Source organism: Durio zibethinus, chromosome 3 (genome assembly GCF_047325235.1).
Source record: "Durio zibethinus cultivar Kanyao isolate XHJ-2024 chromosome 3, ASM4732523v1, whole genome shotgun sequence".
Lineage (NCBI taxonomy): Eukaryota > Viridiplantae > Streptophyta > Magnoliopsida > Malvales > Malvaceae > Durio > Durio zibethinus.
The window spans coordinates 30,819,047-30,833,437 of record NC_143164.1 but is presented as its reverse complement, the minus strand read 5'-3'; the positions used below and the strand labels follow the sequence as shown (position 1 = coordinate 30,833,437).

General features: G+C 28.5%; 1 protein-coding gene and 1 long non-coding RNA gene across 2 annotated transcripts; one reads left to right on the top strand and one right to left on the bottom strand.

The window, feature by feature from the left end:
- Positions 1–12,742: 12,742 nt before the first annotated feature.
- Positions 12,743–14,048, bottom strand: LOC111283759 (transcription factor MYB108-like). Its single transcript, XM_022872372.2, has 3 exons — positions 13,889–14,048; positions 13,632–13,761; positions 12,743–13,529 (listed from the first exon to the last, which is right to left on the bottom strand). The coding sequence occupies exons 1-3, from the start codon at positions 14,046–14,048 to the stop codon at positions 12,938–12,940; spliced, it is 882 nt and encodes a 293-aa protein (XP_022728107.1). The 3' UTR covers positions 12,743–12,937.
- On the top strand, positions 13,365–13,842 carry LOC111283761 (uncharacterized). Its single transcript, XR_002689428.2, has 2 exons — positions 13,365–13,503; positions 13,597–13,842. It is a non-coding gene; the product is annotated as an uncharacterized LOC111283761 (long non-coding RNA).
- Positions 14,049–14,391: the final 343 nt, after the last annotated feature.

The following is a 14,391-nucleotide window of genomic DNA, read 5'->3' as shown; positions in this document are numbered from 1 at the left end:
ACCTTTCCATTTTTTTCTTTGGGAAAAATTATGTTCATAAGGTTGACTTGGACCATTTTACAAATAAGCTTTTCAAACCTTGTCTCTATCATTAGTGTTATAGTCCAAAATTTTTTTCGTAACCCAGGATCCAAATGAGGATAGTCTAAATTTAATTCAACACAAACTTGCTTTGTACAATGTTGTATGCCACTAGTATTGATTCCAGATGATTCTTCAAAAATTGACTTCCTCTTAATAAGATATTTCTCCATAACTAATTAAATTAAATAATTTAGTTTATGTAATTTATAAAAAACAAGAACACATATTCAAAATACAATTGTGCATGTTAATGAAGATCAATTGACTTTATATTTGAAATATATGAGTAGAAATGCAATTCACACACTGTAACCATATTGTTATGCAAGAAATTGGATAGAACTCTAACTAATTTTATAATCTCCATATAAAAATTAAAATTTTCCATACTTAATGTTATTAGCTAAATGAGTAATAATAAAAAAATAAAGAAAAATATAAAACATAAAAAATTCAATCATGATTAAAAAAATATAAATGTTATCAATAACATAACTATATGATCAAATTATTTCATTAATATAACAAATTTCAAATAGTAAATAAACACTATATATAAAAATATATAAAAAAAACTTATTGACTAATTATAAAAATATATAAAAAAAATAACTTACTTGAATAACTTATTGGAAGAAAAAGATAACCAACTTGTAATTTGTTTATTTAGTTTAAAGACTTTCTTTTTTCTCTTTTTACTTCTTTAATTTTCTTCTCTGGTTTTTCCTTTTTTATTTGAAAACCTAAAAGTTGCAAAAGCGAGGAAGATGGAGGAAAATGGAAAACCAGTTACTTTTATTTACAATCAATTCTGCCCTTTTTTTTTTATAATAACCTTAAAAATAGTTTTTTATTCACAAACCTATCACTTCTAATTACTATAAGTTTGACTTTTACATATATTATATATATTTTTAGTGGGGGCATTATAAAGGAATTAAACTTTTTAAATATTTTTATAATATATTTTTTAAGGGATAAAATCTTAGTGGGGGCAATTACCCCTAGTGCCCCCCACTGTGCATTCATCCCTAAGTAGAAGAATAACCAAAAAAAAGAAAAAAAACCAACGAAAGGAAAAGAGAAGAAACAATGATAGAGGTATGAAGGGTAGTAGGAAAAGAGAAGAAGTAAACACCAGCAACACAAGAAAACTCGAGTAGAAAAAAATAACAAAACCAGAGAACCAAAAAAAGAAAGACCAAAACCAAATGTGAGGTCAGTTTTAAGTACATTGTTTTCATTTTCTGGTTTGAAGCTTTCTCTTTTATTTTGTGGTTTATTTGTTTCTTTTATTCATATGTGGTATGCTTGTAAATGCATAAAGCTCTATCCTTTGAATGCCTACTCTTGCTTTTTGGCCATTTATTAACGGATTCAGTTCTTATTCATGCCTTTAAAAGTTAGTTTAAAGATTAGGTTTTCTTTCTTTCTTTCTGTCCTTGCTTGTACCAATAAGAGAACAATTTGCAAACAATTTTTAGGTTTTAATCTTTGCATGTAGATCTTTCCTTTCAAGAAATTGGTCAGTGCCAAGGCCTAAGGTTTTAACGTCCTATTTGTTTTTATGCATGGAAATCCATGTTTATTTTTGTTACACTTAAAAAAAATGATGATATGTTTTAAAAGAAAAGGTGCATGGAAATAAGGTTTAAAAGAAAATTGATGACGTTATTTTATTTTATTTATTTTTTAAATGAAAAATGAAAAATAGAAAGGAAATGGTGCTTAAAAAAAAAGAAATAATGGCATTTTTTAAAATGAAAGTAAAAAGCTTTAGGCCTTATGAATATTTAAATAGCTTTTACATTATTATTATTATTATTACTATTATTATTATTATTATTATTATTATTATTATTATTATTATTATTATCATTATCATTATCATTATTATTACCACTATTATTATAATTATAATAATTATTATTATTACCACTATTATTATTATAATTATTATTGTTATTATGAATATTGTTATTATGATTATTGTGATTATATGTTTATTTCTGCTTATATTTGATTTTTGTTGCTCAGTAACTTGATCTATGCATTAGCCTTCTAATTAGCATGCATATGTCATCTTCATTGTTAAATTAAACAAAATTAAAAAAAAAAAGTAAACAATTTCTAAAATAAAATTTCAAATACTTTCCTAGGTGTTGGAGGGAATAAAAAACCGTATTTGAAAAAAATAATAATTCTGCCTAGAGATTGGAGAATTATTAAATAATAAAAAATAAATTAATAAAAGATAAATAATAAATAATTTTTAATAAAAAATACAAAAGATATAAAAATTAATTTTTGGACATCATAAAAAGTGAACTTGTTTCAAAAAATCTATCTAGATGTTAGAGATTTTTAAAGAAATTCATAAATTCCTAAACCTCTAAAACTAAAACTCTAAAATTAAAACCCTAAATAACAACTTACTCCAAAAAATCTGCCTAGATATTAAAGATTTTTAGAGAGGTTTGTAAATTCCTAAAACCCTAAAATTAAAATTCTAAAATTAAAACCCTAAATAAAACCCTAAAACAAAACCCTAGGTGAAACCCTAAATAAAACCTTAAGTGAAACTCTAAAACCCTATGTGTAAATCCTAAATGCTAGGTGAAACCCTAACCCCTAAATAAAACTCTAAACCCTAAGTGAAATCTTGAAATCTTAATTAAAACCTTAAATGAAACTTTTCAACCCTAAACCCACCCCAAAACCTTAAAATCTATCCTAAATTTTTAAGGATTTGTATGAAAACCTTTTGTGAAATAATTTATTTCTGAATGTTACCTAAATGATGAGGTATTTAAAAAATTTTATTTTATTAAGAAATTTCATATATTTTTATAATTTAAAATAATAAAATTAAATAAAGAATAAACAAAAAAATGAAAAAAATAGAATTTTAAATATAAAAATTCACAACGAAACTCTGCTTAGAGATTGAAGAGTCTAGGTGGTCATTTTTATATAAGAACCTAATCTTTAATTTGCATCTCATCATCACTTATGACACACATTTGCATTCGTATTTGTATTTATTGCTTACATATATGTTTATTTTAATTATTGATATTTAGGATTAGCTATTTAATTATTTAATTATTTAATTATTTTTAAAAAATTGATTTCAAAAATAAATAAATAAAATTAAAATAACATTCTAAGGAATATAATTTTAGATACTCTACCTAGATGTTGAAGAGTCACCAAAAATTATCATTTTCAAAGAATATTATTTTTATTTTTAAAGAAATGTTATGGTAAATCTTAAACGAAACGGATTACCTTTGAATTCTACCTTTATGTTGGTGAATTTTAAAGTATTTCTTTAATTTAGAGATTTCCACAGCATTTCTAAACAAAGATTTTTAAACAATTATACTTCTTAAAAATGAAGGGAATTATTATTTAATTGCATATAAAAATAAATTTTGTCCAAAGCTATAAATAACACATAATTAATTGGTACCAATTTTATAGGCACTATAGAGGTGCTAATCATTCCCCACATATAACCAACTGCCGAACCCAATCCTATTTTTATAGACCAAAATTATCTTTTTAATAAACTTTAAACATGTTTGATCATTTTATTAAGAAGATAAAATTTTTGGGTGACCAATCACACCCTAAAAAAGATTGATTGGTGACTCTTTATGTTTTCATTATTTTAAATGGTTACATCTAGCAATCAAGTTTTTGGATCGATACGAAGTATGCCAACATTAGGTACATAGCAAGGATTTCTTCACTAATCTTCATGGAAACGATACTTTGACTTAGGTTACTATTATTACTTGAACGATTTGTGCACTTGTAGAAATCACCAATCGGTAAGAGGTGGTTTAACTTAAGCAACCATGTTCTTCGACCTTTTGGCATACTCTTTAAAATATTCAGTTGTTTGCTTTCCATGCTCTATAAAGGCAAGCAATCGAAGGCTAAATCAATGATGTGTTGGTATTGGGTGATGAATGCCTTTGTGAGCTCTTTTTCATGAATGGATAAGAGATCTGTCCAATAGGACATACAACCTAGCAATTGAGTTAGCAAGGCTATCTTAGAACACATAGATCAATAACTCTTTATTACTAGTATAAGTGGCCATTTTTTAACAATACACGTCATATGAGTCATTAGATAGTTAGTACCATTGTATTTCTCGAACTTGGATAGTTTAAACTTTGGCAGCATTACATCCGGTACTAAGCAAAACCCAATTGCATCTATAGAGCCATAAAAGTCTATCTTGTTGACAGTTTGTAACATTTGTTTTCAACAAATTCATTTTCTCTTTAGATTTAGCATCATTTAAGGCCTCAATTGCCTTTTTATTCTCTTTTGGGTCATCTAAGTTGAGGGCTTGATTTGGTTCAACTATTTTTTTATGAACACATGATTAATGAAGCTTTGAAATTGCCCTTAAGTTAATGTAAAAAGCATTCCAAGATAGGTATATCCTTTAGAAAATATAAATTATTATATAAGGATCCCTTGAAATGACTAGGCTTGGTATGGGCATCTCAAGAGGGAACAAAGGTTGACAAAATCTTGTGATGGATAGTCTTATGGAGTGGAATCTTCTTCCACACTTTCTTTTTATTCGAATTATTTAAGACCTCTAATATTTTGTTTAGTTCTCATTTAAGCTATTCTTGGGCTTTCTCCAATTTCTCAAATGAGTTGGCATTCTCTTGCTCCATGCATTTATCTTAGGCTTGAGTATTGTACTAGTGGTGAGTCCATTAGATTTGATTCTTGGACGACCAACCTATCATTGAATCTTATGTACCACATTTTATGATTAGGGTGCATACTTTTATGCTATGGAAAGAACAAAAACTTATAAAAACCACCAAAATCTATAAATTGACACAAAATGGCATGAATGAAATGCATAAATCAGATGATTGCAAAAATACTCAAGTCTAATGTTATCATGATCTAAGTAACAAATAGATAAATAAAAAAATAAAATGAATGAATAAAGAAATTCAATATGTTTCATGTAGTACCATATATAAAAAGAGGTTAATTAACACACAATACAAAAAAATTGATTAGCGTAAAAATTTGTCACATATATTTTGGGCTATTTCTAAAAAGGGCAAGATATAGCTTTGCCTATAGATTAGGTCTCTTAAGGTTTATAGACACCTTATTTTATTTAGGAAAGTTTTTCGATATGAAAGTGGGCTTCAATTGTAAATTGGGCCTTTATACAATATTTTGGGCCCAAGGATTAAAAGCCTAAAAATTTTTATTTTGGTTTAATTTTAATTTTGATTTTGATTTTGATTTTATTTTTGGTTTATTTTTATTTTTAGTCAAAAGTCAAAAAAATTTAAAAAAAAAGGTTAGAAAATCAAAAAAGAAAAGGAAAACATAAGAATTGTTTTTAGGAAATCTTGGATTTGGTTTTGGTCTTAAATTCAATCATAGATTTTGGAATTTAGTGATGGATTAGTTATGGAAAACTTGGCCTTAATTAATCAGAAATAGGAAAGATTATAAAAAAAATGAATCTTATAAAGTTCTCATAGATTTGATAGAACTTAAGAATTTCCAAATTAAAAGGGATTCAATTCTTATAAAAAGACTTGATCCGTGAATATAGAGAACACACAGAAAGCAATCAAACACACAACAAGCAAAAAGAAATTGAGAAAAAAATTACAGCTTAAAAATTATATGGGTTTTGGTTTTAGTTAGGGAATTTTTGGTTTTTTGAAAACAATTTTGATTCTAGAAGTTTATGGGTTCTTTTTAGGATTTGGGAAGTTTTAATCTCTGTGTTTTGGTTTAAGTTTTAGATTCTAATTTTAGGAATTTGGATTTCTACTGATTATTGGAGTTAAGATTTAATTTTGGCATTTTGGTTAATTTTATAAAGTATTTAGCTTCAATTTCTGGGTTTATTTTTTCTACAATTTTTTTTGGAAATTTTTAGGTTTTGGCTTGAATTTTTTGGTGAAAATTTAAATTTTCTTATAGGTTCTACTATGGTTGGAGAGAGGGATGGTGCTCGAATTCTAGGTATGTGAACTTTTCTTGGAAAATTTGAATTTTTTGACAATTGGTTGAATTATTCGAGGCTGAAATTTGGGTTTCATGGCCTTTTTAAGGATTCAATTAAATTTATAGTGGGTTTTTAAAGAGAAGGCAAAGGATCTAAAACCTAGAGAGAAAGAAGAGGTGAATTTTGAAGAAAATGAAGATTTTTTTTCCTTTTATAGTAGCTTGGAATGTCATCATTTTAAGGCCTTGGATCCACATCCTAACCCGAGTGGGATCTACTCATCAACTCGCTTTGAACCCGACTCGAATCATAAGTTTTTGCTTTTCTTTTCTTTTTTATTTTATTTTCTAGTTTAAGTTTTTATTTTTATTTTTTATTATTTATTTATTTATTATTTTCTGTGTAATTGAATTAAAATGATGAGAAAAAAAAGCTTTGGTAAGATATTTAATATATTTGCATGATTTAATATTATTGCATGATTTATTTATTGTTGCTTGATTTATTATTTGTATGATTTATTTATTATTTATTATTTGCACAATTTGTATTGTATGATTATTTAATATTATTGTATGGTGTTTTTTGACAAAATTTTTGTATGATGACTTTGTGTAAGTAAATAAAACAAATAAACACCATATTTGTTCAAGCCTAAAATAAGATAACATATGATTAATTTGGTACCAATTTTGGGCATAATGAGGTGCTAAAACCTTCCCCGCACGTAACAAATAATTCCATTTTTTTTAAATTATCATGTACTTAATTGGATAAATTTTAACTTGATTTAATTTTGCTTGATTATCCACCTAAATTCTGTAAATTTCATGTGTAGGGAAAAACCAAACACCATGCTCGCACCTAGTGTCCTCATGCAAACAATGGCCAAACCTAGTAGGAAATTTGCCAAGGCAATTCAAAGGCTGTTAAGAGATGAGCAGATTGATTTTCCATGAGAAAATGGAGCCATGAAGAAGAAGAAAAAAATGCCAATACATGACCATGAAGCCCTAAGCCATGAGTACCAACAAAAGCATGTGGAGCTTTCCTTTCTCGCATAAGATGACTTGCTTGAAGGGAGCTACTGTACAAGCTGATTTGGAGGAGCTTTAAGTTGAGTTTAGAGCTACATTGATTGTAAAAAGCAAGCAAAAAATAGGACAGGGCAAAGGAGAATTGGCAAAGGAGAGAGCAAAAGAAAGAAAGTTTGGATGGCTCAATAAACCATTTATGGGTTAAGAAAGGACCTAGGATAGGGCTGGAAAATAGGACATTATGAGGAGACAAAAGAGATAGCCAAACCTGTCATTGCTTGTAGCATTTTTTTTTCTTCTTCCATTTTCCTATTCTAATGTCATTGGCAAGCCACCTTTTGCGTATCTTGCCTTGACTTTTAGGGGATTATTTGATGTTGTTTGGATGTATTTAAGAGGAGTTTTACTTATGCTTTAGGGAGGAGTTTTTGGGAGGATGCTTGGAATTTTACATTTTGCTCTTGTTCTCTTTACATTTTTGGCAATGAATTTTTAGCTTTCATTTTTGGTTTTTCCTAGCTTTGGTTCTTCTTATTTTTTGCCTTATTATGTTTTATGTTTGAGCTTTTGATTGGAAACGGAGGATAGTCCAAGGTGGCCTTGGCTTGAGAAAATTATCATGGGGGCCTAAGAAACTTGATTCTTTCTTTTTTTTTTTTTTTTAATTCATCCTCTTTCACTTTGTATTAATTTTTGCCCATTTTTCTTTTTGTTTTATGTTATGTCAAGTGGTTTTTGGTGCATGTTTTTATAATGTTTTTGCATTGATAAGATGATAAAAAAAAATTGTTGGTTTATGTTTGGTGAAATGGTTAGGGAGTAGTTTTGGTTTCCATACATTTAAATGCATTTTTCTTTATTAGTTTTCAAAGCTGCCTTGCATTCATTTGCTGTTCTATTTTGGTGAAGTTCTTCGACATTTTTTTGTTCATTTTCATGTTTATTTTAAGATTCCAGACTTAGATTTCATGTTACATTTATGCATTTTTCTATTTTAGGTAGTAGTTAGCTTATTAGATTTTCATTTTAGGCCTTTATTTTGCTTTTGGTTTGAAAACTGTTTTGCTCATTTTCTGGTTAGTTTCAGGCAAAACTTTCTTGCACCTTTTTTTCTTGTTTTTATATCAATTTTAAAGTATTAAAATAGTTTTTGTAAATTCCTTAGGTAGGATTACGTTTGCCAAGCATATTAGTTGATAGGTTTTAGTGTCCATGCATTCTAGTATTTCAGTTTGCATTTAATTTTCTGGATTTTGTGTTCTGTTTTAGGGAGGCGTCACATGCATTTTTTGGTTTATATTTTAGTCTATTTTAAGGAAGAAAAAAAGTTTTTGCAAACTCCATAGGTAAGGTTAAATTGGCATAGCATTTTAGGCCATAGGTTGCATGTAGTGTGCATTTTTCGGTTTGGTTTTACACTTTAAATTTTTGTATTTTTGGTTGGTCTTCAAATATGCTTTCATGCATCATTTTAGTTCATTTTTAGGTCTATTTTTATTTAGTTCAATTAGTTTTTACAGTACCATATAGAGTTAGATAATTTTCATTCAGTAAAGTAGGCTAGGTTGTATTTAGTTTTAATTAAGGAGTTTAGCAATTTTTATTTATTTTATGTGTTGTTATACATATTTCATCTGTCATTTTCATTAAGATTAGCTTAGATTTAATTCTGGTTGTATGTCTTAGGATTTAGGTTAGTTAATTTAGGAGCTTGCCTATAGTATACTAGATGTTCGATGAAATGCCTCAATGAAAATTGATGGCCATTTCATTTAGGATTTTAGTTTAGCTTTTAGGTAACCTTTAATTTTTATTTTTAGGACATCATTCCATGCATTTCTGTGCTATTTTCATGTTTGATTTTTGTTCCATACATTTTCATGCATTCTAGGCTAGATTAGGATTTTAAGTAAGTTCATTTTTAAATTAAAATGCTAGTTATACTTTTTATATTTTGTTAGGTTAATTTCACTTTTTATTGCTAATTCCACGTTCTATTTTCCATCCCACTACTCTTAAATTTGAAATTTAAATTATGATTTAAATTATATTTAATTGAATTTTTTATTTTGTTACTTTCCATTTTTAGTAATCTGCCATTTTAGAAAATTGATTTTTTTTTGGTAATTTTCCTTAGAGATTTTTAACCTTTATAATTTGTAGTTAAATTTAGGTTTTAATTATTTGGTAAGTTTATTAGATCAATCTTAGGTTAATTATATCTTTAAAAGAAAAAAAATTTCATAGAACCAGATATACCTGAAAGGTTGAAATTGGTAATTACCCCTAGGTTTAGAACTTTCATATCTCTAAAGAGACGATATTCGAAATACTTTCAATCTTTATTACTTTTGTGACCCATACACTTGTGATACTTCTAACGGATAGCAATAGTAACCAACTCCAGAACTTAGTTATATTGATGTAGACCAAAACTTATTTTTGTAAGGACCCTTAGTTTAAGTTTAAGACAACCTTAAAAGAGGTAGATTCACATAAGCGGCTAATCACACTTAGATAAAAAAGATTATTGGTGACTCAATGATTTTTATGCCTAATTAGCAGGTTCTCGACTATATGTAGCTTGGATTGAATCTAAAGACTCTCAAATTACTTCTCACATCATTGTCCATTATAGACTAGTAAGGCAACTTAATTTTCACCCATTATAGGTTACCGACAGAAAGGGCAAAATTCAAATGAGGGTATTTCTCTAGCCCATATGGAGATATGAAATCTCATGAAAGCGTAAGTACTCTACTTTCTCATAAGGGACAAAGCCCATTTATAGAGCTCATGCTATGAAATACATATGAATGACTGAATAATAAATGCTTGAAAGTAAATAAAGAAAAACATTTTAAAGAAAAATATCAAATTTATTAAATTACGCTTAGATAACACAATTCATTTATTGGCTTGACTCTTGGTTGTCTCAAGTAGAGTCTCGAATTTGTCAGAATGTCTAAATCCGTGAACCTATTATTAGGTATAACTTTGGGAGTTACCACTAATCTTCTTTTGTTTTAGGTGTGATTGGTGATCCAACTAAATCGATTCATTTTTTAAAAGAAATCCTAAGCTTGACTCAAGTTCTTTAAAATAGTAGATTTTAGTCTACAAAATCAAAATTGAGTTCAATAGTATTTTATGTGCAGGGAAAGTTATAGCACCTCTACAACATCCATCCAAAAAATGGTACAAGTTTATTTCATGTTATCTAACCTTAAAACATTTTTTTTAATTTACCAAATAATTTAATATTGAAAATTATTCTGAAAATTACTCTAATAGTTTGATAGTAAATTAAGAACATTTTCTCACCTCAAGAGTATTTAAGGAGACTACTGTCACTCTCTAAAAATGTTCCGTCATCAAATTCGTTAAGATTCTTTCAAAGACTTATTACTTTTAAAATTAATAAATCTTTCAATATTTTGTTAAGATTTTATTGCGAAATATATCCTCTAATAATTTGATAATATTAATTTAAAAAATTCATTTTCTTGAAAAAAATTAAACCTTCCAATAATTTGGTAAGATTGACTTCAAAAATATATTTTAAGAAAAATATAATTAAACCTTCCAATAATTTAATAAGATATAGTTTTGAAATTTAAATCTTCCAATAATTTGGTAGGATTAGTTTAAAAAAAAAGAAATATATATTTTGATTAATTTTCTTATAAAATTTTCAATAGTTTAGCATAATTCATAATTTTAAAATAATTTTAAACTAATTTAAATCTTTCAATAGTTTGATAGGATTCGAGAGTTTGATTCTAAAAATTGTATATTTTAAAAAAATTAATTAATTTAAATAAATAAATATAATGAAATAATATAATAAAACATAAAAAAAATGAAACGACTCGGCTCAAGAGGAATGCAGCTCCACTCCACTCAACTCAAGGCACAGATAATGGCTCCACTCGACTTAAGGCACACATGGTGGCTCAGCTATAGTACGGCTTGGCTTCGGCTCAATAGTGGCTCAATGGGTGATTGATCTTGGGTTAGACATTATGGATTGGATCAAGTCGGGTCAGATTAAGTTGATAATTAGGAAACTGGGAATTGTCATTGGAATATGGAGATATCATTAGAATGTCCATAAAAAACTTCAATGCTAGTTGAAAAATGTCACAACAATCTCGAAATCTTGTTAGAATTTGAGAATCTCATCAAAAAATTATCGAGAACAAAAAAAAAAAGCCTAAAATTTAAATTTGAACTGCCTAAAACAGTTTTACTCCTAAATTCTTCTTTGTGATTATTATTTCATGTGTTGATTAATGCTTAGGCATTTATAGAAAAAGTGTCTTGATCACAATAAGATCCTAAAAGATTAGAGCTATAAAAATCTTTATTATCAGCCAAAATTCTTATCTTAATCTTAAAATATTTATTTACAAAAATAAAAAAATATCTTCAAGAATCCAACCTAAATTCAACTTGTAAATTATCACTACCGATAAAATTTTCAATATTAGCCAAACCCTTTCTTTATTTTTTTTTATTTTTGTTTACTTTTTATAAAAGAAAAAAAGCGATAGGGAAAGGTAAAATAATAAAGATAAAGATAAAGATAAAGATAAATGAGAAGTAAAATAAAATATAAATAAATAAAATAATGATAAATAAAATAAATAAAGAAAAAGATAAGCAACATAAAATAAAATAAAAAATAAATAAATAAATACAACATAAAAATATATAAAATAAGGACAGCGATAGAATAAAATAATGATAAATACAATGATAAAGAAAAGAAAAAATTAAAAAATAAACACTCAAGTTTGACACTAGATTGAGTCCAATCGATTTAGACTCCACACTAAATAAATTCAGAGTTTGCAATGACAAAATAAAAAAGAAAGACATATTTTCTTGCTCATGAAACTCACAAAAAATTGTATTCCATTTCAATGTAAGACCAAGAGAACAATATTGGATGAATAAATTTTCAAAAGTTAAAAGCGTTACATGCTTTTAACAAAGAGACATGATCAGTTTATATATTATATATTTATGTATTATATATAGAAAGAAAAAAAAAAACTTTGCACGCTTTATCTTCCAGAAATCTTATTAGTATATTTGATCACCCATAAATAATATAAGTGAAAAAAAAAAAAAAGAGAAAAGAAAACCTAAATAGCTTGCATGGATGCCTTGAAGTTGGACACTTGTTCCACATAAATAGAATATTAAACCAAACTTCTTGACCTGCTATCGGATAAACTGTGCAAAAGTTTTTCTTCCTGAATATATTGATCCAACATAATTAATTTCATTATCGGTGGAATCTGATTTCAGAACTCAGAAATCTTTTGTTCAAAATCATATTATCCAAGAATTCTTCCTTTCACAAGGTTTCATTGGCTCGTAATTCTTAGATTGCTTACAAATGAAACAGACCATTTTTTTAGGCTTGTAAAACACACCAAGTTGAAGAAGATTATAAACTCTGCTGCTAGTTCCTCTGGGAGACTTTCCTCCTAGAAGTAGTGCTTTTTACTAGTAAAATTGTTTTTAATAAAAAGGAAAATATGAATACTCGAACAGCACTAAAACAAAATTGTGCAATTGATATACTTCAGAATACTCTAATGCTATATACCTCTATCATCCTGACTTTGTTGCGTGAATCATTTACATTCCAAACGTTCTCAAATTGTGGTGTTAGCTTAGCCGAATCTTTGGTTTTTAATATACTCCATCAGATAGCAGAATGACGAAAATGTTTTAAATATAAGACTTGATACGTCACGTAAGCGAATTCATATCATTATATCTCATCATAAAGCTGTTGCTGCAAGAACCAAATATTCTCTTCATTCCACAAATTCTCCATCGAGTCCCCACCACCCAACCAACCAATTCTCTGCTCCTCTGTCGCCCGAAATTTACCATCATCCCTACCCCACATGCCAGCTAAATTCTCCGGGCACAAAACCGAACTTTTTTGTAAGTTATTCGGGTAGTTTGAAACGCTTTTTGCGTTGTAAGAATCTGTTAGATCTGAAACGGAAGAGACCTGGGTGTCCCGGGAGTCTGATAAAGTGCCTGATAACTCGGGCAGGAGACGTGAGTCAAACTGGACCGACCCAGTTGAGTTTGCATAGCCGATTTGACTGGTGGTTAAGTTGCTGATACTTTCCATGTAGGTGGTGCTTGAGGGTTGACCTGAGGGGAACTCGGATGTAGCACGGATCCGTTCCATTAAACGGGGAATCCAAACGTAACGCATGGTGTCCCTGAATTCTTTACCGTTAACATCACATTTAAGCTGCTTTGCCTTCTTCTGGACTCTTGTTCTCCAATAGTTCTTTATTTCATTATCTGTTCTTCCAGGTAAGTGTTGTGCAATTTTTGACCACCTTCAGAGTTTCAGGATCAAAATTATACAAGTTAACCAAAACCAACCATATGTTTATTGAATTTCAGGAATGAGGAAAGCAATATGGGAGTCAAGCAAAAACCTGTTGCCCCAGAGAGAATGGAGTTCAAGAATCAACAGCTGCTCTTCGAGGCTGATGCTTCCTCGTCTGACTTCTGGTCGCAAGTAGTTTAGCCATCTTAATCTGCAGCTTTTGCCGGTTCTTTTTAATCCTGTAGAAATTTATGTCATATCAGTATCACAAAAAATATGTTCAAAATAGATGCATACAAGCTGAAAATTCTTAGGTTTCATCGATTTTCAGTGAAGCAGACATGTTTCATGGAAGAAATTATTAACCTGATAAGCGAGCAACAGAGTTCCAGCGACCTTCACCATGAATATTGACATATGCCTTGAGCATGGAGTCCTCTTCTTCAGTCCACGGACCTTTCCTTACGTCCATCTCTTTTTCACTTTGTGGAGCTTCAGATTTGAAACCTCTCTCGTAAACATCCATTTGTCAACTGAAAACAGTTTGCTTTTAATCGGAGAACCAAGGGCAATAATCGAAGAAAGAGAAAGAGAGAGAGATCTGATTTGGGATTTGGATTGTTGTTGAAGATACAGAAGATAAGCTTACCAGGACATTAGATAAGAGGGGATTATATAAAGATCGGCGAAGTAAACAATAAATTGTTTTTGACAAGAAGGTAAACAATAATTTTTTCTCATAATAAACGAGTAAAAGAAGGGGCATGCGTGACAGAAGTAGAACGCGCCACGACCCACGAGATTATCATATTAGTCAACTAATTGTTATATTTTATTGGATAAAATACATAATTAATCATCCAATTATA

Bases quoted from the DNA above. Each gene is read 5' to 3' on its own strand.
- LOC111283759 (XM_022872372.2), bottom strand. From the start codon at position 14,048: ATGGATGTTTACGAGAGAGGTTTCAAATCTGAAGCTCCACAAAGTGAA. The intron at 13,762-13,888 runs GTTAATAATTTC...AAATTTCTACAG, and splicing joins CTCTGTTGCTCGCTTATCAG to GATTAAAAAGAACCGGCAAA. The intron at 13,530-13,631 runs GTTTTTGCTTGA...GAAACTCTGAAG, and splicing joins CATTCTCTCTGGGGCAACAG to GTGGTCAAAAATTGCACAAC.